Here is a 27,998-nt window from a genome sequence, read left to right as displayed (position 1 = left end):
GAGGACTGGCTCAGTTCCCATAATAAGTGTCGCCGCCACCAGGTAATATTATTACGGGCTGTCCCGTGAATCCGCTGGATGAAATAGTGGAAGAACATTACCTCAGGAGAGTGAGGAAAATTCTCAGGGATGATTCACACCCTGGCCGGCACTTTCTTGATCTCCTGCCCTCAGGCAGAAAATATAGAAGCATGATTAGTCGCACCAACAGGGTAAAGAACAGCTTCTATCCGTGGGCTGTTAGGCTGCTGAATGAAAAGATAACAGGGCAACTGACTTTCAGGTTTGGTGGGTGTGCATCAGTAAACGAGGGGAATTAAGACAAAGAGAGCTGAGTGGTGGGTGCTCGTGTAATCTCACTGTATACAAGTTGTACAAGTGACAAAGTATTTCAAATTTCAAATATGTTTGCAGGGAGAAGAGGGCTGAGGTAACTGACTTAACAGCAGCAGACTCCGATGTGGAAGCAACAGCAGCAGATGGGTGGGTGGGCAGGGTCATATCTATGTCATATGTTTAAAGCACATGGCTTTCCTCAAATAATCTTTGGAACTACAGTTTGTTAAGGGTGTTGAGAATTGTAGCTCTGTGAGGGGGAATCTTCGATTCTCAGGATTCTTTGGGGAATCCATCTGCTTTAAATGGATGATGTAGAAGATGTGACCCAGGTTGACACCAGGCAGGGGCCCATGGGCAGTATCAGCCTAAAGGGCCATTAAAGTCTGGCAGTGACCTTGCTTATCACTCTTTTATTCCCCATTTTGCCATTCTTTACATCTCCATGCTATTCCTTCCCCCCTCCACATCTTTATTTGACCCTAATCTGCCTTTCTTCTTTTTATTTTCCTGTTTTTAGCTCAGTATGACCCCCTACTTCCTGCCCTCACTCATTTTTAGCCTTTACCTCTCCCACCTATTCACCTCTTTCCTCATCTCCCCCTCCACACACAGAAGCACCACTTCCCAGAGCAATGAGGTCACACTTCCAGAAACTTCCATTGTAAGGTATGTAACCAGTGTTTTTTTCTGGGGGGGACACAGGGGTACACATACCCCTAAACATTTTGTGAATCTTTGTACTTTTGTCCATTTACTGTATTTAATTCCCCCAATTTGAACTACAAAATTGTGATTTTCTTGAGTCAAAATGAGAGTACCCCTAAATATATTTTTTAGAAAAAAGCACTGTATGTAACAATGGCAGCCATAAACCTTAGGAAGCATGCTTTTTCCTCACCAATGAGCAATCTTGGTCAGAAGCTGCCTTGTCAATCCCAGCACATCTCAGGGGAAGATTTGTCTGAAAGGATGGCAGTTGGGGGGAAGGGAATATTTGAATGCACCAATGAAAACGGGATCTCTCACCTCACTGGCATGCCCAGGTAGTACCTCCAACACTTCAAAAGTGAGCAGCCATCTTCTTGTTATTATCGTTCTTCCCCACCTGCTATATTTTTCTGCTTTGAATCTGGCTGCAATTTCGGTCAATGACAGCCTAATTTGACAGCTATTTGAGCAGCTATTTTTTCTGCAGGTGAAGATGATACAGATGTTTTTTCTCATGAATACACATTGAAAATGATGAATTGAAGACTGTGCAGTATACAAAAGCATCTGATGAAGAGGGGCCGAAACTTGTTCAGCTGTTTATACTGGACCAAGCTGACTTCTAAGATTAAATGGATTTGGGACTTTTTGAGTTGCAAATTACTGTTTCAAATACCAAAATGTATTTGGGTTGTTCCTCCCCTCCCCAATCCACTGCCCCTGTTGATTGGAAGGTCAATATAAGAAAAAAATTGTACTTTTACTAGCAAAATTTTAATAAGATATCCCCAATGTCTACCCTAAACAGGGTCACCATAAGGGCACTTAAAAACAACAACCCATAAACCACAAGTTAAAGTATATAGTCTGTGTCTCTTCCTTTGGGTTTGCAAACAGTATTTTAAGCTAAGCAGAGATATAAAGCTGCAGCATTATTAGCTCCTAAACTAGCTTTAAAAATATTGTTCTTACAATTATTCAGTCAAGGGTTTGGTTGTGTTTTTATCATGGTTACTGTACTGACACTCTACATTGTCTTTGTGTGAATAAGCAGTATATAAATTTTGTTAAATAAATAAAATAGGAATAAAAACCTATTAAACAATCTAAAATAGTCATTTAAAAGTACCAGTAAAAGCAAACATTAAAACAGGTTACATAAAAGCTTTAAAATATAAACTAAAATCAGTAATTTAAAAACAGTTATAAATAAATAAATAAATAAATAAATAATAATAATAATAATAATAGCACATGCTAAAACTGCATACTAAAATTAAAAAGGTAAAAGTAAAGGTACCCCTGCCCATACGGGCCAGTCGTGTCCGACTCTAGGGTTGTGCGCCCATCTCACTTAAGAGGCCGGGGGCCAGCGCTGTCCGGAGACACTTCTGGGTCACGTGGCCAGCGTGACGAAGCTGCTCTGGCGAGCCGGCACCAGCGCAGCACACGGAAACGCCGTTTACCTTCCCGCTATAAAACGGTACCTATTTATCTATTTGCACTTAAGAGTGCTTTCGAACTGCTAGGTGGGCAGGAGCTGGGACCAAAAGACGGGAGCTCACCCCGCCGTGGGGATTCGAACCGCTGACCATGTGATCGGCAAGCCCTAGGCGCTGAGGTTTTACCCACAGCGCCACCCGTGTCCCAATACTAAAATTAAGTTACAGTAAATAGCTTTAAGACTTTCTCTTTTAGTACAAAGTGATACATAAGTTTAATAAGTCAAATACAAAATAAAAAGAATGGTCTGGAGAATGTAGGATAGACACACACTTTTCTCCTCTTACAAGATTAGAACCTGGGGAGACTCAGGGCAGAAAAAGAGGACTTCTTCATGCAGCGCTTAATTGAACTACAGAATTTGCTTCCATATGGTATGGTGATGGGCACCAACCGAGACAACTTTAAAAGAGGATTAAAATCATGGCGGGTAGGCTGGGATAGCTCAGTTGGTAGAGCAGGAGACTCTTAATCTCAAGGTCGTGAGTTTGAGCCCCACATTGGGCAAAAGATTCCTTGCATTGTGGGGGGCTGGACTAGATGACCCTTGTGGTTACTTCCAACTCTACAATTCTAGGATTCTACAAATGGCTACGAGTCATAATGGCTACACCACCGCCAGGAAAATACAACATACATCTTAGTATTACTTTCTGCTGGGCAAAGCAAGCAGGAAAGGACTATTGCACTCACGTCTTGCTTATAGGCAAGACATCTGGCTGCCCACCGCAGAAGAGTGGAGTCTGGACTAAACAGCCCTTTGGTCTGGTTCAGCAGGATGCATAATTTCTTAACTATGGCTAGAAGATTGGGGACAGTTACATCTACACTAAGGAAAACCTAAATTTCATCATTGTGTTTTGCACACCTATATACTTTACTGTCAATAAAAATGAAAATGTTTCTGAAATAATTTTTAATGTAATCGTGCAAAAGTTTGAAATTTAGGTTTAAAAAGATTATTTTAAAGCTTGCCATAACATTTCTGTTCTCTGATTATTACATTGGATCTCTTCACCACAACACTAACTCCAGACAGGAAACATTTTGGCTCCTTGTCATTTGGATGCTTGTCTGAGGATGTTTATGGAACTTCTGGAAACCACTTCAGTCCTGGACAGACTATGGTAATGATGCACTGAAATATTGTTTTCAAAGCTGATATAGCTCTTCAAAAAGTCATTAGCAGTTTGCACTTATAATGCGTCTTGTATATTGTAGATTAGATTCACAAAAACAGTACATTATGGTCTCTTTTTGAGGCCTCTCGGGGGAGATGGTTTGAAATTGTCATTTTTATTGTGAATTCATTGCTGCTAGGAAACTGCTGACAGAGAACTCTGCTATACAGTGGTACCTCGGGTTAAGTACTTAATTCGTTCCGGAGGTCCGTTCTTAACCTGAAACTGTTCTTAACCTGAAGCACCACTTTAGCTAATATGGCCTCCCGCTGCCGCCGTGCCGCCGGAGCACGCTTTCTGTTCTCATCCTGAAGCAAAGTTCTTAACCTAAAGCACTATATCTGGGTTAGCGGAGTCTGTAACCTGAAGCGTATGTAACCTGAAGCGTATGTAACCTGAAGCGTATGTAACCCGAGGTACCACTGTAGTTATCATTTGTATTCACGAAACATGAAGATGATTTGAGCCATTTTACCATCATGTTCCCACCAACAGTTTGGGCCCCATCTGTACTGTACATGTAAAAACAGTATTACTTTGTGGCTTCCCCAAAGCATGCTGGGAAGTGTAGTTTGTTAAAGAGAGTTGTTAGGAGGCCCTTGTTCCCCTCACAGAGCTGCAATTCCCACAGCTCCCTGGAAAGTGGAACTAAACCCCACCCTACAGATGACATCACATCCATCAGGATGATGTCATCTGATTTGACAGGTGGGCATGTTTTCAAAAAGTGGCCTTAAGGGTCAAATTGTAACCCCAGTCCGACCCAGACTGGTCTGTGGGTTAAAACCTTTTAAGCATGTTCAGGTTGACTTTTGGGGAGGGGAGTGGATAATCAGGGCACATGGAATGGAAAAGCTGGAAACCTGAACAGGAGCACTCCACATGAAAATATGTTGTAGCCGAACCTACTTTGTTGATCCCATGTGCAGTTGTTGTGCAAGAAAGGTCTGTTGGCTGCCTTCGGTCTTTTTGATTTTTCATAGCCTTCCCTAAGACTTTGTTATTTGTTCATAAAATGTCTGTACCACTTAAATAAAATTGTGTAAGATGGAACAGGGCAGTGTACAAAACACAAAAGGGAGAAAAGGAAGAGCTTGGTTTAACACGTATGCTTTTAAGAGGCATTTAAAGGTCATTACCATCTCTGCCTCACAGATTACCTGGGGAAGGGAATTCCAGATGGTGAATGCTGTTGCCTGGAAGGTCCACTTCTCCCTTGTCACCAAAAGATAATCCACACTGGATGTGACCAGCAGGATCTATATGGAATATCTTCAAGATTAACCTGGTATTTACTTATGGTAGGGTCCCAACAAAACTCAAACATGGCTCAGTAGCTACTAGGCAGCCAGTGCAGCTGTTATATTTTTCTCTCTGGGCCACCCATCATAGCACCTGATCTCCATCAGCTCTCTGCTGTATACACAATGTCTCAGCCAGACAGAAGCAATGGTCTCTTCAGCCACTCCCTCTTCGTCACTGTGTGAAGAGCAACAAAGTACCAGTAAAGAGGCCTTGACCTCCATCTTTGTTCACCTGGTAGAAAGTCACTGAGTGAAGCTACCATCTCTTATAGAATCAAAACATGATGCAAGTCAATATTACAGGCTTTTGAACCCTGGATCAGTAGCAAATATGGCCCAGAGTTGTGAAAATAGCAGAAATCATCTGGCATGCATTAGCCTTTAACTTTGTTTGTCTGTTTAAAAATGGCCAGGAAAATACAGTGCAAAATAAAATGGACTGAGGTCTTTTGCATGTAGCTTGATTGTTGGCAAGCTGGAGCATGTGCAAAGGAGGGCGATCAAGATGACCCAGGTCTGGAAACCACGCCTTATGAGAGAGCTGGGTATGTTTAGCCAGAGAAAGAGGAGACTGAGAGGAGTTATGAAAGCCATCTTCAAAAGGCTGTCACACGGAGCAAGCTTGTTTTCTCTTCCTCCGGAGGACCTGAACCAATGTCTTCAAGTTACAAGAAAGGAGAGTCCTAGTAGGCATTAGAAGAACTTTCTGATGGTTAAGAGCTGTTCAACAGTGGAACAGACTTCTTTGGAAGGCAATGGAGGCTTTTAAGCAGAGGTTGGATGGTCTTCTGTCATGGATGCTTTAGTTGAGATTCCTGTGTTGCAGGGGGTTGGACTAGCAGGGTCCTTTCCAACTTTTGAATTCTATGGTTCTGTGTAACAACAGCTTACTGCCTGAAAACAGATTGTATATGTTACTGAATCCAAGTGCTGAAAAATTGCAGCAACTCTATTTGAACTCAGTAGTATCACTGGCATGCACGAAACTGCTGAAAAATGCTGGAAGGCGCCACAGTCTTAGGAACTAGTTACCACCAAAAGATCTGCATAGACACCTCTGAGAGGCAGGCCAGTCACATTGTCTTGAGTGTGATGATACAGGTATAAGGTGATTAAGGCAAGGAAGAAACAATTCTCTGTTGGTAAATAAAAAACTAACCCTTATGGTACTAGCTAATTGTATACGTAGCACCTCAAAACTGTCCTGGATTTTATGATATTAAAGACAACTCTGTCTTCAGTGCACATAATCTCTCTCAGTATTGTTGCAATGTGGGTTTTTCAAATAAATTGTGTTTGAAAGCTGGACTATTCACCTACTCCCAGCTGCCCTTTGCTGTTTTCAATGGACAACACAGTTTCAAATCATCTGCAAAAAATCAACTTAGAGTTTTTGGTACAAAAATGAAATATTCCTGCCAGGTCTTTTTCTGGCTGATACACAAGTCTTGACAAGCAGCCAGATTAACATTACCAGACTACCTCTCTTTAACCCCCAACCTAATTACTCTACTTCTAGAGGGAAAAGAATATTTTACTGAAATATCTTATAAAATTCATCCTTCATCCTCTTCCTTTAATCAGAAAAGGGAAGAAATAAGACTGTGGATGAGATAATGAACCTTATTAAGGTGAACATTAAACATCATGGACTTTTAACTTGCTTTTGATAAGCTGAATAAACAAACTTTTGCTTTCATGGCATATCCAGGTGCTACTTAGAAGTTTCTTTTTGTAAGTATCAGAAATGTAATGGCTGCCAAACAATCTAAAAAACCTCAAGGGGTAGGGAATAGATTTTGCAAGTTGCCAGAAAAGTAAGGAGAATAACATTTTCCTGTTAGCTTCTTTAAAACTTTCATCCAGTTATGGGGTTCTAGAAACTTACCCCTAGAGCACTTTTCATTGTGCAATTTACACATAACTAGACCTACAGGGTAGTCTTTACAGGACATTGTCACAAACTGTCACCCATACAACATTCCCTAAATTTCAGCCAGTTACCACCTACTAGTTTCTGGAAACAAAACAAAACAAAAAAACACCTCTAGCATAAAATGACCCAGAAATGCAATGAATTTTGCCGTTCGGGTGTGTTTATTAATCCAGCCAATGTTTACGGAATGGGATAGTAAAGCAGCCCATAGTTTTCAATAGACAAGTGGCCAGGGAAAGGTCAAGAGTGTATCAGTAGGTCGGCACAAACCATATAATGTTGTTTGGGGGGCTGCTGTCTAACCAAGGACTGTTTTCTTGTGAGTTTCTTAATGAAGTTAGAAATACATCCCCAAAAAAGTTTGTTAGCTTTCAGTAGAAACAGGTTTTTATTGACAGTTTACAATACTTTCATAATATTTTTACTTACAAAAATAGTTTTGGTTGTTTGTAATTAAAAATAAAAACCATAGCTTACTAAAGATTCAGAAACTGTGTTGTTTACTCAGTATGCAACTGGAACAGGGGAACAATAACTACACAGCCAGATTTTACCTTCTCTGAATAAGTGTTTCCTGGCTCTTGAGTGTTCAGGTACTGTCAAGCACACTTAATTTGATGTCACAGAAACAAATATTACCTGGGGTATACATTCTAAGTCGTGGGCCCCCTTGGCCTGTCCCCGTGTGGGAAGCTGGGGCAGCTCCGCTCTCGCTCGCCCGTCTGCCTGCCTGTGGGGTCCCAGCCGAGGGGCCGGCACTGGGGCACGGCGACGCCAACCACGCCAACCCATCACCTGACGGTCGAGGAAAATGAGGGACGAGGGTGGCGCTGTGGTCTAAACCACTGAGGCTCTTAGGCTTGCCAATCAGAAGGTCAGCGGTTCGAATCCCCGCGACAAGGTGAGCTCCCATTGCTTGGTCCCAGCTCCTGCCAACCTAGCAGTTCGAAAGCATGCCCCAAAAAGTGCAAGTAGATAAATAGGTACCACTCTGGTGGGAAGGTAAATGGTGTTTCCGTGCGCTGCTCTGATTTCGGTGTTCCGTTGTGCCAGAAGCAGCTTAGTTATGCTGGTCACATGACCCAGAAAAACTGTCTGCAGACAAATGCCGGCTCCCTTGGCCTGTAAAGCAAGATGAGCAATGCAACCCCAGAGTTGTCTGCAACTGGACTTAACTGTCAGGAGTCCTTTACCGTTAGCTTTTTATACATTCTAACACACACACACACCCAAATACACTGAAAATCTCGTTGGGGTATGAAATGCAGCCCCAAAATTATTACTGTGATTCCCACCAACCCAACCCAACCCCCCAAGATTGAATGAAGGCTAAGGGGATGGTCTGATTCTGAACTAGGCTCTGCCCTTGGATCTGCCAAAAGTTACTGAGCTCCACCCCATGGATGCACCAAACTTGGACCCACAAATGCAGCAGGGCTGGCTTGCCAAATTTTTAGGTAAATGAAGTAATGCATAACTAAGGGGATGGGGCTGTATGACCATTAAGTTCAGAGTTTAAAGTCATCTCAATGTATGCAAACACTATGCAAAGGATTTCTGCAGATATTCTAACTAACATATATAGGTTGGAAAACCATTTTCTTCTATAGAAATGAAAGCGTTTAAAAGTGGGAGGTAGGCTGACATTTAGATACCTTGCTGCAGAAATCAGCCGTCTTAACAAACTGTAAATAATCCTCAAGGTCTCATTTATAGCATTGCTTTGACACCTTCCTTGTCATCATCAGTTGTCTCTCACTTTCAAAACTATCAGGTCAAACATACAAACAAGCAAAACATAGTCACAGCAAAAAAAATATAGCCCTTTCAGTTATGTGAGAGGCTCCTGACCTAATTAAAGTTAAATCATTTAGGCCTTTTTAATCAACTTAATGAACCACAGTTCTGGAGTGGAAAAATAAGTATAGTGTACTGCAAACCTGGTTTATTGAGGGCTCTTCCACAGTTCCGGTTGTCCTGTGATCTCTAGGCATGAGTCTGAGAGGTTTTTCTTTCGTCCCACTGCTTTGTCTGGGATAACCTGCTGTTTACCACTGAATCGAAACAAACATCAGTCAGGTTTTCTGTGGACTCATGTTTGTTCTGATTCAGTGATACATAGCAGATTTTCCCGGAGAAGGCAGCAGGACAAAAAAACCCCAAAAACTTCAGACCCGGGCCTAGAAACCACAGGACAAACAGGAATATTGCAGTCTAGGTTATATTAGCTTCCATATTCAGAGGCAGCGTGTCACAAAAAGGGAAGGTTATTGCCCTCATACCCTGGTTTCATCTAGCTAGGCACTGTGGCAAACAGGATCCTGGATGTTTAATTTGAGTCAGCAGGGTTCTTAATATGAGTAGCAACACACACACACACACGAAAATGTAACTTCCATGTTTTGGGTAGGCTTAATTAGGAGTTTGGGGGGCAGGGATTTGGTTGTTAGGATTTTAATGCAAACCTAACAAGCACTTTCCAAAACAGTGTGCAAACCAAAACTTAGCTATCCTTCAAAATCTTCACTTCTCTGAATTTTGTGGATCACATAGAATCCACAAAATGTTCATGTTAGACCGGACATCTGTAGACCTATTCATTAGCTATGTAATATATATATATATATATTATATATATAATTCTTGATCTCTTGAAAGATGAAGATTGTGTGCTTTCATTATAAACCATTCACTAAAGTGCCTAGACAAGTCTGTTATGAAATACTGGCAATATTAAAAGTACTTTTGGCCCAAAGTAGTAAAAGTCTGGGGAGATGGAGAGAAACAATAAAGTACCCAGTCTAAGCTTTAAGTAATTACTGTCAATATTAAACCAAAAATATTTCTTCTAATCTAAGCAGCCCAAGGGGAGACACTTCCAAAAAGCATTAGGAAAAATATAGGTAGAAAACCTGCTAAAAAGTTTTAAAATCACAACTCACCTCTGTATCCTGCAGGGTATATACAAAACTCTGTCTCCTGCATATAGATTTTCTTCTGATGGCAGCAATTAGAATAGATGATAAATAGATAGATGATAGATAGATATATGCTATAGTTTGTGTATATATCTATAGTTTATGTAACATATAGATACATATATACACACACCCCAGCTATAATCAGTTTAGAAAGTGCAGGCAGGGTTTTGAAGACTGTCTTTGAATGGCAAGAGAGATTGTGACAGTAATTTATGGATCGTAAAAGAAAACTCCACCCATTTGGGTTAGCTGTGTGTGTGTATTTAGTTCATAATTTGAAAGAAAGATCACTGCTCACCTGGAATAAACCTCAAGCCTTATTTGAAAAATAATACATTCTAATTGCAGTTGGTATATTCCAATATGCCACTAGAGGCAACCATTTTTACAGTGACATAATTCTGTGTCATTAACAATCTGGAAACTATCTTCAGATGGACTACATGAATAGGTTTCTAGCGTGACTTAATATGACTCATTGCCTTAGCAGGCTAGCATTTCTTTAAATTGTTTTGTTGTTGAATTCTAATATTTAATTTCATCATTCTGTCTGACATTCAAAGTCAAAACATTTGAAATCTGACAAATCTGTTACATTCTGCCAAACACAGTTATTCTGCAAACATTATATTCAGATATTACTGCTGACCAGAGATGCTCCATACTGAATAAAAATATCTTCAAGATATTTGTCATATTTGAGAGAGAACAGGCCTCCAGTTTTGGGGGGAAAGCCCATATTATAGATTCATAAATGTTTTCATTTAATTCCATAAACTTTATATGTACAAAGAGAATTTTATATAAATGTGGGATGTAATCCTCTGGAGCAGTCAAGTACATCATTTCCTGTTTGCCTAGAGTGAACATGCATGGGGCATGTTGGTCCAGCCAGCTTAACTTCCTGTTACACCTGGCTGGAGCATCCTTCCTTTTGCATGTGACTAGTAGGTGGATGTGACCTTTCCAGACCTACTAAAAGGCCAAGTCACATAGCCACCAACCCCCCCCCTTTTTTCCCCTGCCTGCTTCCTGATTCAACTGGATTGCACTGCTGTCAGCCAGCAGTCCCTAGGTTATCTCCCATATGGGGTAAACCTGTTTGTACATATTTGTAACTTTAAGCCTAAAGCCTGCCTTCAGGAATCACGCTGTGCTCTGCTGTTCGTGAGTAAAACTGCTTTTTTTTAACTCATGAATAAGACTATTGTGTCTTTATTGTCATAGGAGTGATCAAAGGGGTCTTACCAGGAATAATACAACATATCTCAATCTGGGCAAGCCAGACTGAATTGCTTATTATTTTAAGAGACTCACACAAGTCTGCAACCAGCTTCCTGCTGTGTAAAAGGGGGGATGCACTCTGCTGTATAAAGAAACTTACTAGCACAAGTTAGGAAGGATAATATTAATCAATATATCCTCTCCAGTTGCCCACAACATTCCCACAATAAAAAAGATCCTTGATGCATAATAGCTTTGAAAAGGGTTCAGGAAAGTTGGTACAAAAATACATCATCCAGGCTGCTGGTAGGAACTTAATTGTTTGCTCATATAACAATATTATACAAACTTCATTAGTTTGCAAATTGTTTCCAGGCCCACTTCAAAGTGCTGGTTATCACCATTGTATTCCTAAATAGGATGGGATGTAGATAGCTAAATGCCAGCCTTGTCTTACTGTATATGCATTTACCTATATAAATGCTTTAGTCCTCAGGGGAAGGCTTGCCCTCTTTTCAACTGTTGTCTGAGATGAGGCTGGTTGTGTAAACAACAGGTCCTTCTTAGTGGTGGTATCACCCAAGCTTTGGACTTTTCTGCTCCAGAAGACTTGCCAGATTCCCCTTCTTTCTGCTTTCAGCCAGCATATGCCGGTAAATACAATACAATACTATATAAATACAAGTTTTATTAGGGCTTTCTACAATATATTAATATCTCTTTGCTAATTTATTGCTTCTGCTACAGTTTGAGTGATCTTTTTATGCTGTATTAAAATTGTTTCTATAATATTTGTTAACAGCCTTGATGTTCTGTCAACACAAAATTGAGGGAACTTTTTTTAAAAAAAGAAAAGAAATATTTTAACCCACTCTTCATTGTGGAGCAAACCTAGTAGTTTCTCAATTAAAACAAAAAATCTCAACACACACACATGTATATTTAAGCAAAACAAAAATACCGCAAAAATTGCAAGTGGTGAAATCTTTCAAAGATAAACATATTTGGTACTGTATTATGCAATCTGAAAACTATGATAAGGAGCAAACAGTAGCTTTCCCACTCAACATCTCTAACCACATATCCAGACAAGCATCCAAACACAAGAAAAATGGCAGAAAATCTTACCACTTGGTAAAGTCCCTATTGTTTCCCATACTTTCAAATATGTCACAAGGGAAAATGAATGCATATTTGCATGAGTATAGGAAACCAAGTCATCATGTGGTAGAAAAATGAAACACATGGTAAGCAGGACATCAGATTTCAGCTTGTTTCAATCACTTTTACATTAAGGAAGTCTGCTAAGCAAAACCAGCTCCCATTTTGAAATGAGCCCAGACAAAATGCCCTCCAGGTGGGCACTCTCCTTCTCTGGTGACCTTACCTGACGATGGCAGTGCTGCTGTCTGTGCCATGCTGCCACCCACCATTTAATTTTTGTGTAATGCTCTCAGTGCAACATTGCTCTGGGGTAGAGAGTCTCCACCCATTTTGGTGATTGTGGCAGATCCAGGTTCAAAGACTCAGATCTGTAGATATCATCATTAGAAACATGTTTACTGGCTGGTGCTGATTTTTTTTAACCTTATTTGTTTTATATATCACCTTCTTCCCAGTGTAGAACCCAAGGTGATTCACAACATACCTTGAAAACAGATACAGCTTTTTAAAAGTACCAGTTAGTTATAAATATTAAAAACAACTAAATAAGTTACCATGTTAAAAAACAATACTGAGTTAAAACAAATTAAAACCTTTAAGAATGCAATAAGAGAAGAAAATATCCACCATTAAGAAACCCTGCCACAAAAGCCAGTTGGTGGCCAAAGGCCTCTAGTAATTTTGGTAATGGGTAGTAATTTTTGCTGTTTATTTGCAAAAATATCCAAGTTCACAAGTAAATAATAGTTCTGAGCCCATCATACACACACACACACACACAGAGAGAGAGAGAGAGAGAGAGAGAGAGAGAGAGAGCAATTATTACCTATTTGACCTTGTGGGAATATATATTAGAAATCTGAATACAATGAAATCTGTCTTTCCAACTTTACAGTATTAGAACAATATTTCATCCTCTCCCCCTTCTTACCACATACCTTTCACTGTGCTTGGCAGCACAGCCATTTACGAACAGTCCTGCATCTGCAAATACTATTAGTTTAGAAATTTTTTCCTGCACTATGTTGTTATAAAACTCATTTTTGGCCCCATTTCTTGGTATTTTTTTCATGTTACAGGACATTTTCCCCCATTTTCTTTTCCCTGCATAATGACAGTTTTAAATTCAGCTATTTTGGCCATATATATATAAGTAGTTTTCCTGAGGCCAAATAAAATGTCAGCCTTGAACTACAACCATGAGCTGCTGTAGTTAATTATACTGTTAAGTGGAGCTGCTGAGGCAGACGGCGTTGTGTTAACGGAAAGCCCTGTTGTATCCTTGAACTAAGCTGTTTGACTAACCTCACCCACAGGTCTGGTGATCAGGAAGTGGCCACTTGGCTTGTGATAAAAACCATCAAAACTAAACCTGTCCGAACAGGACTGGGGAGACCCAGGTACAAAACCCAGCTTGGCCATGTAGCTCACTGGGTAACCTTGGCTAGTCTGTCTTTCAACCTCTATGTCACCGGGCTGTGGCAAGGATAAAAATGGCAAAGGGAATCATGTACACCAACTTGATTGAGCTCCTTGGAGAAAAGGTGGGGTATTAACATAAGTAATATAAAAAATCCAATATAGCTGCTGCCTTCTGCCTGATGTTTCCATTTTCTTAATCTACTCCTGCTGGCTTCTAGTGTGCTCATCTTCCTCCACCACCTCTTCAGCCCTTTCAATTAAGTCCTAGTCAGAGAATCGTAGAATTGTAGCGTTAGTCCAAGCCCCGAAACACAGCAATCATAGCTAAAGAATCCCTGAGAGATGGCCATCCAACCTCTGTTGAAAAACGTCCAATGAAGAAGAGTCTACCACCTTCCGAAGTAGTCTACTTGACTGCTGAACCACTGTTACCACCAGTCATTGGGCCTAGCTGTCCCTTTGCCTTGCCCTATTATGTGATTGAACTGATAGTCAGGCTCATAAATGGCAGTCACTTGGCATTCCCCAATGGTGTTGCTGTAGATCCTTTTGGTTGGACGGGTCCTACAGTACACAAACTGTCACCAGAACGAAGGCATGTGTGATCAGAATTCTCTTTAGGCACTCATAGGCAAACTACCCATTACCTCACATAAGTGGAGGGGGGCGAGGGCATTTGTAGGAGACAATCAGTACCTGGTGGTGAGGTGAAGTTCTAGGCCTGATAAAATAAAGCAATCTCAAAAAATTCAAATGTGCAATTGCTGATCTTCTAACAAAAATATCTAATGACCATATTCATGTTTAGCTGTCTTTTCATAAACAAAAATGTTCATTACTTTAGACTTCCCTTATTGAGAGTCCCCTCTCTCCATTCTCAAGGAAAAGTACTCTCCCCCCCACAACACACACATTTCTTCCACATATGTGCAAATTAGTTCTTTTAAAAAATGCTTTCTATTTAGAAAAAGGAAGAAGTGATATAGTGTCCTGTGATGTTTGATATATGATAATCCAAAGTATTTCAATATTATCTTACTAAATAAATTCATCACCTATGGTGTAAAATAAAAGAAATGTAATAGTATACAAAAGGTCACCCTCTTAACTAGTGGCCATCTGAAGAACACATAAGCCACTGAAGTGGTTGCTATTCACTCGGTAGGCTATATAAAGACCGTTTTGCCTGTGACCAACACTATTTTCAAAGTAGCCTCTTTCAAATAATATTTGAACTTGATTCTCTTCCATGCAAACATTAAAGCACCAGAGAATGTGTATCTCATCCTATGCATTAATACTAATTTTCTCTCTCTTTTCTCAAGGTTTCTTTCTTTCTGTCTCAAAGTCTATGCGAAAAGCAGAAGATGATATGCTGCTTAGTACATTCACGCTTGGAAAAGTAATACAGAATGGAGGCAAAGCTGAAAAGGCACGGCCTGCATCTTCTCTTGAGCATTATAAAATGGAGGACAACATTTTTCTGGATGAAGAGGAAGATGGAGCCCCCAAGTTCTCTGTGAGTTTCATCTTTTGAGCTAATATGGTTTTTTAATACATTAGTATAAATTATATGAAACAATATAATCATTCTACTTACAAACTCTTAAGAATTCCTGAACAGTTAAAAACTGATAAATATAATCAATCCTTAATCAGTTACAAGTCTTATTAGTTTAATCCAATTAGATTAACTAGATTGCTTTGAATAGATTTTTTAAAAAATCAAAATAATTCACTGGAAGTATTCTTCTGGGCTTTTCTCTGCTTGTAACCCAGTACTGTATTTAACTTTGGCAATTTAATCATTTTCCATCAATTTCTCAATTCTGTATTGCTGAGGCTTCTTCCTTTATTCAGTTCTGAGCAATGAGAACTTTAGCATCACCAACAAAGAATAAGTTATCTAACTTCAATTACTTTTACAGAACCTAGTAAAATTACAATACAATCTGCTTAAATCTTTACTTGAGTTGTAACCTCAATTTTCCTTAATATTAACTTGCAAAATTTCTGTATCACTGGGCAGTCCCAACATATCTGCTTTATGCTATTTAAAACCCCAGCATCCAGCTTTCTTCTCAACCTCATTCTCTTTATTCATTTATTTTTAAAAAATTATAAACTGCTCACCCACTTGAAAAAAGTGGCATCCTCCAAAGAGGCTTTCTTTAAGGAGCTGCAATCCATGTTCTGGAAATGGCTCATCAGATCGATTGAGATCACTACACTTTGCATTCTAGCCATTAATTTTTTTTCTGTTTTTTCTAAACATCTAAATTACATTTTTTTTGAAATACAGAATATAAATCCTAAACACCATGCCATAAGTCATGGCCAACCCATGAACCTAGATATTAAGCAACTTCCTTATTTTGCACTGGAGGGACCTATGACTTTTCCATCTGATGCTGAAGTTCAGAACATTCAATCTGTACAACAAAGGAGAGAGACTGAAGATGATGAGAACTCAGCTAAATTACCTATTGGAAGAAGAGATTTTGACAGTAAGTATAACCTTCAGGTTATTTCAAGCAAGTAAAACAGCTGGATTATTGCAGCATATTAAGGTATCAACTACTGAGACAAACACTTGGACTGTAATCATTTCCTTTAAAAAAATTATTAAATAAATTGATTCAAAGATTTTAAGATTATTAGCTTAGTGAAGGTATGTAAGATGAAGATGTTCTTAAACCCAATTTAAATAAATGTTATGTCTGTTAACTATTTATCTACACAAAAATATCAATATTTATTGGATGTTTTATGCAGTGCTCAGATGCATGCTGGGAAGAGTCTACCGACCTTGTTGGCAAGTCTAACAACTGCTGAAGTACGTCATTTGGAAGAGACAAAACCATGTTCTTGACAATTCAGTAAAGAAGTAGTTGTGGTTTAAGTATTGTTTTGTGTTTGTATTGATCCTAAATATTTGTACATCAAAATACCACATGATTACAGTATACAAATGTAAAAGATTACAGTGCATTATTAAAACTGGGAATTCCGCAAAGCTTGTTGATCCATTTGTCCAAATACTGCATACATATCAATATTTATAATCACAAGGAAGATGTTACTGTAGCGTATGCATTTTTTTCTTTCAAACCTCAAAACGAGTCAACAATTGTTTGCATAAGAATCACAGCAAGAGCATTTATAATCTAAAGAAATGAGTTAGCTTTGCTTGACCAACAATCAGTTTATTTTTGGCTATAATCTTGTTGCATTTTCCAGCCCTCTTTATTTTGCTGTCCAAACTATTCTGGCATTTCACTGCAGTTTTTGGTCTCTTACTGTGTATGTGTTGAAGTGATTCGTTTTCATTACTGCATATGACATTTTCACTAGTCCTGTCCACCTGCTTCCTCTTTGAGCTCTTGTTTCTTGGCTGGCAACTTAGTTTTCCTATTTCTTTACTTTTACTTCCATTCTGATGAACATTTCCAGAACTAGTTCCAAGTGCAGCACTTTCAAGTTGTGAATGTAGGCATTCTGCTGGTTAAGAGAACACAACATTTTTATAAGAAAAAAGCAAGATAATATTATTTGAGTAATTTTTTTTCTGATGTGCTAGTCACTTAAATCCACATCATTTTTACACAGATTACTTTCTTATAAAAATAATTAGCCCAACCCAAATTAGCAGAGTTAATCCACTACAAGACAAACATGATATAGGATTGTAGCAATGATTTTGGGGGGGGGGGGAATTCGGCAATTGCTATAGGAAATAGACACATAGAGGCCAGAAAACAGGAGGAAAGTTCATCTCTAAAACGTAAAACATACACAGCAAAATGCAACTATTTGTTGATGTAAAAGAATTAAACCAACAGTTTAAGCACCTTTGTCTTCATCTATTTACCATGGCAATACACAGGTTATAAAAAGTATGTGAAGTTTCAATAATTTTTCAAGAATATTTAGAGTATCACTTTTGACAGAGGTCAATTCACACAAGGTACTTTTACACATCAGAAATCCGTGTACTGAGTTATGCACCTGGGTGGACAAAGATAAAAGGCGCATCTGGTGACCGCAGATATAGTAGCAGCAACTTATAAGATCACATTGCACTTATTCTAGCTGTTGCAGCAACAGGATTTGCTGCAAACTGTATCCATGACTGCATTATATGGGCCTTGCTGATATACAGTATACCCAGTGATATTCCAATTACTTGCTTGTAGAAGCAAGCACAGAAGAAATACAGCCCTAAGGCAACAAAAAACAACACTCAAAAGCAATGCTGTTTTCAACACCAGTGCTCTGAAGGTCTGAATGTTCATGGCCAACATTTATATAAAGGGGTTTTGTATTAAATAATTACAGGAGAAAGCAAGCAGTGGTTTCTCCTGTGGATCTGCACTGAGATCAGTACTATTCAACTAATTCATAAATGATCGTATTAGGAATGATCAGTGAAGTGGCCAAGTTTGTGGAAGACACCAAATTATCAAGAACAGTGAAACTCCAAGTGAACTGTGAAGAGATTGAAAAGGCATATCTATGAACTGTGTAAATGGGTAATAAAATGGCAAATGATATTTGAATTACGTGTTCACTTTTACACATAAAGTTATGCACCTTGGGGCAAAACATCCTATCTTCACATATACACTTCACATATGCATATATAATGCTGGGGTCTGAACTGATAATGATGACCAGGAAAGAGATTGTGGGGTCATTGTGGAAAACTTGATGAGAACTCAGGTTGCGTGGTGCAAAAGAAAGGGGCAAATTCCATGCCATATTGGACAGGCATAGTCTATTCCCACATCAACTCTGTAAAGTAGGTGAGACTGAGAGTAAGGTATACAGGAAGCACATGATTAAAAGAACAAAATATACATAATAAAACAAGTCTAACAATAAGTTCCATGCTGGCTAAATAGAATCTGGATACTAGTTGCAGATACCAGAACCAGGGGCATAGCTAGCTGCTCTGGCACCCGGAGTGGCAGGGGCAGGGTGAGCCGCCCATGGGGGTGGGACGATCCATGCACGGGGGTGCTGCGGCGACCCGCCCAGGGGGCGGCACAGCAAGCTGCCCACAGAGTCCACCTGGCGGACGCAAGCTCTACGCTGCCATTTCGGGCAGCGCGGGGCCCCCAGCCACCGTATCACTCCCAGGAGAGACGCATGGCTCGGGTGCGCTGCAGGCCATTTTGTCACCCCCCTCAAGGATGACACCCAGGGCGAACTGCACCCCCCCTTCCTACGCCCCTGACCAGAACCAGCTGCTGGATATCAGAACCTGGAGACAGAAAACAGCAGCAGGCATGACTGCCTTCATACCCTGTTCGTGGACTTCCCAGGCGCCCCTGAAAGGCCAATGTTGGAAACAGATGAACTAGATGGGTCTTTGGTGTGATTCAATAGAACTCTGATTTTCTTATACAAAACAAGTTTAGATGTGATTATAATGGTTAATTTGAATTTGGCAACATACAAATCCATCTGGCTTATCAGAAAGATGCAACTATATAGTCACTGAAAAGGGGAAAGGGAAAGCAAAGAGGTCTTGAGAAGTTTTATTGCTGATTCGCTTACCTGCAGTTGATTCATCTTTAGAGTCTGGAACAGCCTTTTCTTTCAGTGCTGGATGTTCACATGTTGGGGCCTGGATTGCCTGGAAATGCTGACCCTTTGCCTCAGTCATTTGGTCATCTTTGTAGGTGCAAGAAAACTGAGACCTAATTAAAGGTTGCTTCAACTAAATTGAAAGAAGTGAAATTATGAAATGCAGGTGGTTGCTATGAACGTGGTTTCCAATATGGAAATCTGATGTGAAAATACTTCCAGAAATTTAGATAACTATATTTTACATTATATACCGTATTGGCCCAAATATAAGCCGCATTCCCCCCCCCCCCCAAAAAAAAATTCTTACCATGAAAAGTTAAAGTGCGGCATATATTCACAACCTTACAAAAATTGGCTTGGAGTGGGCTTGTCCCCAGATGTTGCCTGGTTTCAACTGGGCCAGCTCTCAAGATGGCAGCGCGGTGAGAGGGTCCCTGAGAGGGAGCCAGAAGGCAGCGAGGAGGAGGAGGAAGGAAGAGAGGAGCATGGATGAGAGAGTGAGAAGGTCTGCTAAGAGGAGGAACAGGAGATGCGGCTGGTGTGCTGGGACAGGCGCTAGCCTGAGGTGCTGCCTGGCTTTAGCCCGCCATGGGGCACATGAGTCCCGCCAGCCACCGCCTCTCTCCGCCCATCCCATTGGGGGCCCATGGTGGTGTTGACCCTCTGGAAGCGCTGCTGCCCACTGCCTCAGGAGTGAAGGTGCTGCCTCCTTGGCTCCCCTCAGCCCCACTCCTCCTCAGGTATTGTCATTTCTTTTTTCCCCTTTAATTTTAAAGGTGCAACTTATATTCGGGTGCGGCTTATATTCGGGCCAATATGAATATAATCTGAAATCTTATCTTGTTCCGCCCATTTCAGTGTAAACGTAACAGCATTGTATGATACTATATTTGGGGATGTTTAATATATGTAACTGTAGTTCTAACCTATCACATTGCATTATCACAATACCAGAGGTTGTGAGATTAGAATGAAACACAGAGTACCAGTACAATTGGTGCTTTACTGATATAAAGGCCCACAGGATTAGATCTAAGCCATTAAGCTTTGCTTAAAACAGTTTAAATCCAAATTAACTTTAAAAAAACCTTGATACATATTTTTCTTCAAAGGACTCTAAGTATGCTTATTCCACTGCAGGAAGCAAACTAATCATTTACAGCAGTAGCTTCTGGAGACTGAAGAATGTCCAGATCCACCCCTGCTGTTAAGGTACTTTCTACAGACAAATAAGCAGAAGTGATCAGTTCACAGAGGACAAACCAAAATGCTCTGTTTTACAGCTTTTTCCATCTTTAGAAAACTTTCAGTATGCTAAAGCCAGGTTGGGGGGGAGCACCTCAACCAAACACATCTTCCTAATCTCCACCCCATGCACTAACTTCAGTGCTTCATCCCTGGCTTGAATTAAGTGAGAGTTCCCCAGTCTGGGTTTATTATCATGCTTAGGAAAGGAAGTGTAGGAGCTGGTGCATGAGGGTAGACAGTGTTTACCCCAGTGCTTGTTCATTGCAGTTTTGTTGTTTTTTAAGGGATGGTGGGGAGAAAGAAGAGTGAAATAAAAGCATCATTTCACCTGAAATTGCAAATCAGGCCTCAGACACCAGACAATATAGTTATGTAATCAATTAGATTGATAATAGTTCTCCTCAAGGCAAGGATTTTGCAGTTATCATACCTTAAATTTTTTTTCACCAACTGCTGTCCGAATTCTCTGTCTCAAAACTTTTGGAGAAGATCCACTAGATTGTGCTGGAGATCTAAATTAATATAACAGTGACTGTAAGCAATAGTGACCAGCCCAATATATGAGAACATAGTACGGTGAATTTTCATTACATGCATATATAGATTTGGCGTGTTTTTTAAAATTCCAAAATAAATGACTTTTTAGCATATGAACAAAAAGCAAACCCAGTCCCAAAACAAAACCTACTGCAGCTGCTCTGACTGGAGAGATGCAACATGTATTTTGATCTGCAGAGACCTTTGGCTGTGTGGGTGTTTAATTCATTTTAAAGAAGAGAGCCAATTCATATGTACACAAAAAATGCTTGTGTAAATAGGTTCCCGCCATGAAACAAATGCTTTTTTAGTTCAGAAATCTGCACACATACAAAGGAGCTCTGTATCTATTGATGACAGCTTGATTGGAAAAGCTAATATTGGGTGGGGGGGGGGGGGAGAGACAACTTATTTATTTATCATTGTACATACTTTTAGTTTTTTACCCTTTTTCTATTGTTTTTATTTTATCACTGTAGCTGTAATGACCATTTTGGGTAAAGTCATAAGTTTACTAAACATTCTGCTGAAACTGAATTTTTCATTAAGGAAATATGGGTAGCACTAAGGCTTCTCAGTTGCCATATTTTATCTAACTCCAAGCAACATAATACTGGCTCAGTTAGAAATTATCTTTAACAGTACTTAAGTCTTGGTATGCTTCTTCTCAAGTGTTTCACTCCATTTTTTACTTTGCAATTGTTTCCCCCTTGTTGATGACATTATTTTTGTTATACAGAATTCCATGACTAATATTTTATTGACACAATATTGTCATCCTTTTCCACCCAAGAATACCGTATTTTTCACTCTATAACATGCACCCGACCATAACACGCACGTAGTTTTTAGAGGAGGAAAACAAGAAAAAAAATATTCTAAACGAAACAGTGGGTGTATGATTTTTGTGGTTCATGCTGTGGCCACAGACATGTGATCTGACAGTGAGTTTGGGGCAGCCCAATGCAAAAATCCTGAGGATCCTGAGGAGCCAACCAGACTCGTGTAAGCGGCTCCTCTCCTCTCCCACTTTGCTCCTTTAAAGAAGCAGGCTCTCTGTCCCTCTCTCCTCCCCACTCAGCGGCTCTTCTCCCGCTTTGCTGTTTCAAAGCGAGCCATGGAGGAGGGAAGGAAGGGGAACCATGGATCCTCTGCTCACGACTGCAGCAGATACCCCCCCCCGCTACCCGTAGGCATTCCCTCCATAACAGACATTTCCCCTTACTTTCTAGGAGGAAAAAAGTGAGTGTTATGGAGCAAAAAATACGGTAATTCCAGCCGAGGACAGTTGAATGAATCAACTTCCTGAGCCATTGTCTTCTTTGAAACACACATTCCACACTTCCCAAGTTACAGTATGCTTGTTGTTCTTTACATAGTCTTTGTATAGGAGATAACTGCATATGAAGTGGCCCCAAGTCATCAGCTTCATGGGAAAAAGTATTCTTGCTCTCACCTCTTCTGTGATTTTTCAGCGCCTAGCACTTACCTGAACAACAAAAAGGTACAAGGGAATCCGAATTCATCACCAAACAACATTTGGGCTTTGTTTTTGGGAGGAGGATCGGTAGCTGCTTCATCCAAAAGTGCTAATAAAGCCTTCACAGTATCTTTGCCACAATAAGCAGTGCCATGGTTTATAGCATGTAGCTTGGGCTGAAATTAAATATTGACTATTATTAGCTTTACAGGAGGGGTTTGCATCAATTGACTCACCTGATCAAAATAGTTTTAGGTCATACAATTTAGGATATAAAACCTCTCTGATAAAGCTTAAAACCTGAACATAAATGTTTGTGCATGTGTATCATTGGATTAAAAGTGACTAGTTACAGGTTGGGATTATCAGATACATGGGTGGAGGTTGTATCACATCTACTTATCTTAGACCATGCTGTGCTTGTACTTAAGACAGCAAGAACCAACAAGGTGCACCACTGAAGGTGTTCATGCAGAAAAATAATGCCAAGGGATTGAAGCAAGGGAGGGCTTAGCAAAAAGACCTCCCAGAGTTAACAGCCAATCCAGCCAAGGAAAAACCCAGCATATAAACATTAGTAACATAATGGTAAGGGTAATCACAATGTTAACCATTACTAAGAATGAAGGGAAAATCATATTTTTTTTCAAAATCTATAAAGGTAGAAGTTTATAATGTTTGGGTAAAATTGCTGATAGCAACGTCTTGAGACACTAGACAAAATCTAGAATATTTCACTCTGATGTTAAGTTATCAGTATTAAATTACTAGAAAAACTCTTCTCTTTCATAATTCTTTAGAAGTACCTTATTTGCCAAGTAAGACTATGTGTGTACACACACACACACACACACACACTCTCAACCCTCAGTACAATGCTAATTCTTTATTTCAACTAGTTAAACCCATATTATAGGAAACCTAGACTGCATAGTTCTTACACTGTATTGCATATATTACCTATTATTGTATTAAATTTGTATTACTGAGTTAGTTTCTACATTCAAATCATTAAGAAAAATGTCCTTTCTTTTATATCCAACAATTTAGAAGAACAAAAGGAGGCCCCTTACCCGGGCTGGACTAATTCCAGTGGTGCTAGCTGTCATAGACTCATGCTGAAAGTTGATAATATTTTTAATCCTCAAATCCAAATCTTGTACAACTTCCTCTGCTGCTTGACAGAAGGCATCCCTGCTGTTTCTTCCTTTTATCAAATGCATCTTGATTGTTGATAGAATTTTCCCCCCTGCAAGTCTAAAAACAGACCTAGGGTCATCTCCATATTCATCTTGGCGCTATTTTAATATACTTAATAGTTCTGAAAACAGAGCGTCTTCACAGTTAATCAAAACTGTTCAGCCAACAGCTTTGATCTATTCAGTTGCACAGCATCATGCAATAAGATCTTGCTCTTTAATGCAATCTTTCACTTTTAAGAATTGGGAGATTACAAGAGTCAAGGAGCAGGGACAGTAGACTTCTCTCTAGTTTACAATTTTAAATAGAAAAGGAAATAATTAAAACTTGCTATGCCATCAGGCTATCATTTGTTCACTCACATTTATCTAATTCTACTCATTAGCCACAAGTGGATTAACGTTTGAAAAGAAGTGAAATCTGCCTGTTGTTATAGAACATTTCCATTTCCCAAACTTTTATAAGCTCATAAGCCAACAAAAGTTTTTTGAGTACTATATAGCAATTGTCAGGGGTTCAGGAGCAGAGGCAAGGGCAAGGGAGGAAACAGAGAGCGAGGGAGAGGAGGCAGAAGAAAAGATGAGTGATGACGACGACCCGAGATCTCCGAGTCTTTCCAGTGAATCAGAAGATTCACAGAAAGGAGCACCAGTGGCCAGGGCAAGGGGGGAGCCTAGGGGGACACCCCAGGAAGATAGAGCCAGAGGGGACTCAGAGGGGAGCAGTTGGAAATCAGGACCAGCGTCACCGCCAGAGAGCAGGGAAGAGGAAGGGCGCCAGGGATCAAGCGCTGGCAGCTCACAACAGGGGGGAGGGCACGAGTCAGGAGTGGCCACACCTCCATCGGGGAGCGAAGAAACGGTCAGACGGAAGGTGGAAGGTTGGGCGCGCGCGCCAAGTTCAAATGCACAGGAAGGTGGCGCAGTAGGCAGCCCGGAAAGGGAGCCAGGTCCTAAAGCCCGCCGAAAGGAGGGAGAAGAGTCAGGGGGGTCAGCGTCAGCGTCAGAGGAATCCCGGAAGGAAGAGACCCCGGGGGGCAGAGGGACCCAGAGAAGAACAGTCAGGCGGAAAAGGTGGAGCAAGGCTAGGATATTAAGTTGGTGTACAAGGGGCGGAGACTCAGATGGAGCTTCGCCGATCTAACCATTAGACGTAGGGTTGCACGCAGCAGCTTGAGAATGGAAACTGTAACTCAATAAAGACTTTTATTTAATGATCGCTGGCTAGCGTGATCCTCTGTGAGCTAGGATCTGGAAGCAACTCTGACAGCAATAATTAAATAGCTAGCACAAACAGGTCATTTACAAACATATTTTTAATAAAAGTGTCTGACGTATGCTTCCAGCAGCAGAGGGAAAGACAAGATTTCTATATTTTTAATACAGTGCATACTTTATACAAGTCAGTTCTCAACATTCCATGATGCATACTAGTGTGTAATCAAGAAAACAGGAATTTAGCGAGGACCATGCAAATAGTGATTCTAGTGATTAGGAATTGAACTTATTCTAAGTATAGTGAGCAGCTTTAATCACTACCCCATGGCAATTCTTACATGATTGTTGGGTGTTTGTTGGTATATAGGTAGGAGTAAAGAATGTAAACTTTCCATCCTTCTCTGACCCCCACCATTCAAACTTGACAGGCCTTTAGCTAGGTTAGTAAGAAATGAAGCTTCTGCTCTGTTAGCTCAATTACATAGTCAGGAAAATCCTCCTTTTCAAGAAACTCCAGTAGCCAAGCATTTTGTCCCAAATATGATCTCTTAGTAAGCCACTACTATGTTTCTATCTAGTATGGATTTTTACCTGCATAATTTCTGATCAAAGAGCTCTTAAGTGTAAAATCTGAGTAGTAAAACCTATGGTACCTTAATCCAGAGTTTTCCCCATGCACAAACACTCAGTGCTTTTTTTTCCTTAAAAAAATGTTTAGCGCTACTCTCATTTTCCTACTCATATTGAAATACTGCCCCTTAATGAGGCCAAACTTATATTCACAAAATGTTTAGGGGTATGTGTACCCCTGCATCCCCCCAGAAAAAAAGCACTGCAAACACTGCTACCTACCTTCCAATAAGGGACCATCATAATTAAAACTTCTGTTCATCATAGGTATAGAAAAGACTCTTTCCAGGCCAGGAAACCTACAACAGTCTTTTGATTAAGATGCTTACAAACCAATCTCCCATTAAAAGTCTGGCAATTGTGTATGAGGATCACACCTAGTCTGATTGGATAGTTCTACAAAGAGGGCCATTTAGCTATTATTCTTGTTCTGGCAGCACAACATTCAGGAAAACTAAGATCAATGTGTTTGTTTCTACCTAATATTGCTGCTCCAACAGCTAAGATCCCAATGCTCATTTTTCTTTCCACGTTTTTCATTTCCAGGAAAAATGTTCCCATTCCCCAACAGATATACACAACTCTAGCTGGAGCATTGAAAGGAAAACTTCATTCATTTTTCATATGAGGAGGCCAAGACAAAGTACTGATCTACTGTGTTTGGGAATTAAAGACATTATGCCATGGTTTTCTTCATTTTGCATTAAGGTACAGTATAAACAGATTAGTCTTCCCAGCCGATTCTACCCTTGTTTACTCAAAAGTAAATCTCACTGAATTAAACAGGATTTGCTCCTAAATAACTATGCAAGGGGTTGTACCTGAGGCTGATTTTATTAAGTTGCCCAAAGTATTAAATCTGTTCCTGATACATTGCATGAATGATTTTAAGCTGTACAAAAAGAGCCAAGCAGTTAAGATTTGGTCTACTTCACTTCCTGCTACATTACCTGTGCCACATTAAATTAATTTAAACTGATTTCTGTCCCACCTCTGACCTGCAATATTAACAACTGGAAAGTTACACTTCTGGTTAGCAGAGAGTGGAGCATGCAGTATGGGGTTGGCTCATCTTCAGAAGGCAGGGTAAGAAACAATTCTAAAAATGTTTGCAGTAGCAAGCTAAAAGAGGAAAGAACCACCCTCCTATCCTCTCACTTGGCCTTGATAGCATTGTGGCCATAGACAAAAAAAACTACACCGGGGAATGAAACCTTAACAGAATAGTATATGGAAACAGCTAGAAAAATATGGAGAAGGGGTGTATTTAGAATCCCTGCCTGGCTTACCAGAGAGAACTGCACAAATGTGATGTACATAGACCCTTGTATCCCACCACACTGATTTGACTCAAAAGGCAGTGCTGTCTGCTTTTGTCTGCTAACCAGAAAAAAAATCCTCTGCTTTACACTAAATCCAACTTTTCATTCTTCATCAGTGGATTATACAGGAAAGGGATTTACAAATGCAGTACCCTCATGGACTAGGTGGAAGGAGAATTAGTAATCACAGCACTTGTTGTAGGATCCTCCTCCCAAAGGCTGCTTCTGTCAAAACATATTTGTCTAGTTTGTAGTGCCTGGTGAATGTAGAGGGATGAGCCCATGTGAATGCCCTGCAGATGTCCTCCATTGAAGTTCAGGTATGTAGAGCAGCTGAATAGGCTCAAAAAACTGGTTGATGAGTGTCCCAAGTACTAGGTACATGTCCCATGTAGGGAATCTATGTATAAATGCAGGGGGTGGCAACAGGAGCAGGGGGTGGCAACAGGAGAACAGAACCACATAAGAACTGCTTAGTGTGGCTATGGGACCTTCCCCCGATCCAGTAACATTCAGTCCAGGGCCACCAAGTGCTTCAAATCAAGACAAGCTTGCACAAACTCAAGGATCTCTCAGACGCCTGAAGCTGTGGCCTGGACACAAAGGCATTTCCACCAGCAATGGAAAGCTTTCCTGGCCATTTCATAGATTAGATTGGTGGACAGACATCTGGAAGCTAGGATTTTCCAGGCTACTTTACTGGGAAAACCCTTTGTCTAAAGCCACTCATGGTCTAAACACAGAGCTGCTGCCAACATGGGGGCTTATGGATTAGAAAATCCAGTTGCATCGGAGTGTCAGAGTTCTTTAACAGCCCATCAGGTCCAAGAACCACAGACTCTGGAGCCAATGGCAAGTCACTAGTTGGACCCTGTCTCAGAGTATTCTGATCTTCCATAAAAGTTTGGATAGGAGGAGAAACCGTCAGAGTATTGACAGGGAGGTGGCACGGGTACCAGGTGGCCTATCTTTCTCAAAACTGGGTCCTGGATAGGGAAAAACCTTGT

The 27,998-nt window shown here is 40.3% G+C and overlaps 2 protein-coding genes across 7 annotated transcripts in view; one reads left to right on the top strand and one right to left on the bottom strand.

Moving 5' to 3' along the window:
* Positions 1-1,338: 1,338 nt before the first annotated feature.
* On the top strand, positions 1,339-16,778 carry PMCH (pro-melanin concentrating hormone). Of its 4 annotated transcripts, none has more exons than XM_080971854.1 (4): positions 1,339-1,382; positions 15,088-15,281; positions 16,065-16,269; positions 16,538-16,778. In XM_080971854.1, the coding sequence occupies exons 1-4, from the start codon at positions 1,346-1,348 to the stop codon at positions 16,585-16,587; spliced, it is 486 nt and encodes a 161-aa protein (XP_080827980.1). In that variant the 5' UTR covers positions 1,339-1,345; the 3' UTR covers positions 16,588-16,778. The 4 variants fall into 4 exon arrangements, with proteins under 4 accessions (XP_080827980.1, XP_080827979.1, XP_080827978.1 ...); XM_080971853.1 differs by lacking the exon at positions 1,339-1,382 and adding an exon at positions 8,356-8,428; XM_080971852.1 differs by lacking the exon at positions 1,339-1,382 and adding an exon at positions 11,196-11,482.
* The window catches only part of PARPBP (PARP1 binding protein), a 26,006-nt gene continuing 14,673 nt past the window's right edge, over positions 16,666-27,998 (bottom strand). For 2 of the 3 annotated variants that reach the window (XM_080971717.1, XM_080971718.1), the window contains 5 exons: positions 23,696-23,879; positions 22,632-22,798; positions 21,036-21,117; positions 19,325-19,487; positions 16,666-17,263 (listed from right to left, as the gene is read on the bottom strand). In XM_080971717.1, the coding sequence (XP_080827843.1) occupies positions 16,923-17,263; positions 19,325-19,487; positions 21,036-21,117; positions 22,632-22,798; positions 23,696-23,879 (937 nt within the window). In that variant the 3' untranslated portion in view covers positions 16,666-16,922. The remainder of the gene's footprint in view (positions 17,264-19,324; positions 19,488-21,035; positions 21,118-22,631; positions 22,799-23,695; positions 23,880-27,998) is intronic. The other variant, XM_080971719.1, reaches the window with a different exon arrangement.

The sequence above is a fragment of the Podarcis pityusensis genome (assembly GCF_964106645.2).
Source record: "Podarcis pityusensis genome assembly, chromosome: 10".
In the NCBI taxonomy this organism is placed as follows: Eukaryota; Metazoa; Chordata; class Lepidosauria; order Squamata; family Lacertidae; genus Podarcis; species Podarcis pityusensis.
Note: the sequence above shows the minus strand (reverse complement) of the source record. Positions and strands in the feature narration are given on the sequence as shown.

What these genes read in the sequence shown, in the direction of transcription:
- PMCH (XM_080971851.1), top strand. Translation starts at nt 15,012, where the DNA reads ATGCAAACATTAAAGCACCAGAGAATGTGTATCTCATCCTATGCATTA. An exon ending in ATGGAGCCCCCAAGTTCTCT is followed by an intron (nt 15,282 to 16,064) that starts GTGAGTTTCATC and finishes TTTGAAATACAG; the next exon opens with AATATAAATCCTAAACACCA. An exon ending in TGGAAGAAGAGATTTTGACA is followed by an intron (nt 16,270 to 16,537) that starts GTAAGTATAACC and finishes TGTTTTATGCAG; the next exon opens with TGCTCAGATGCATGCTGGGA.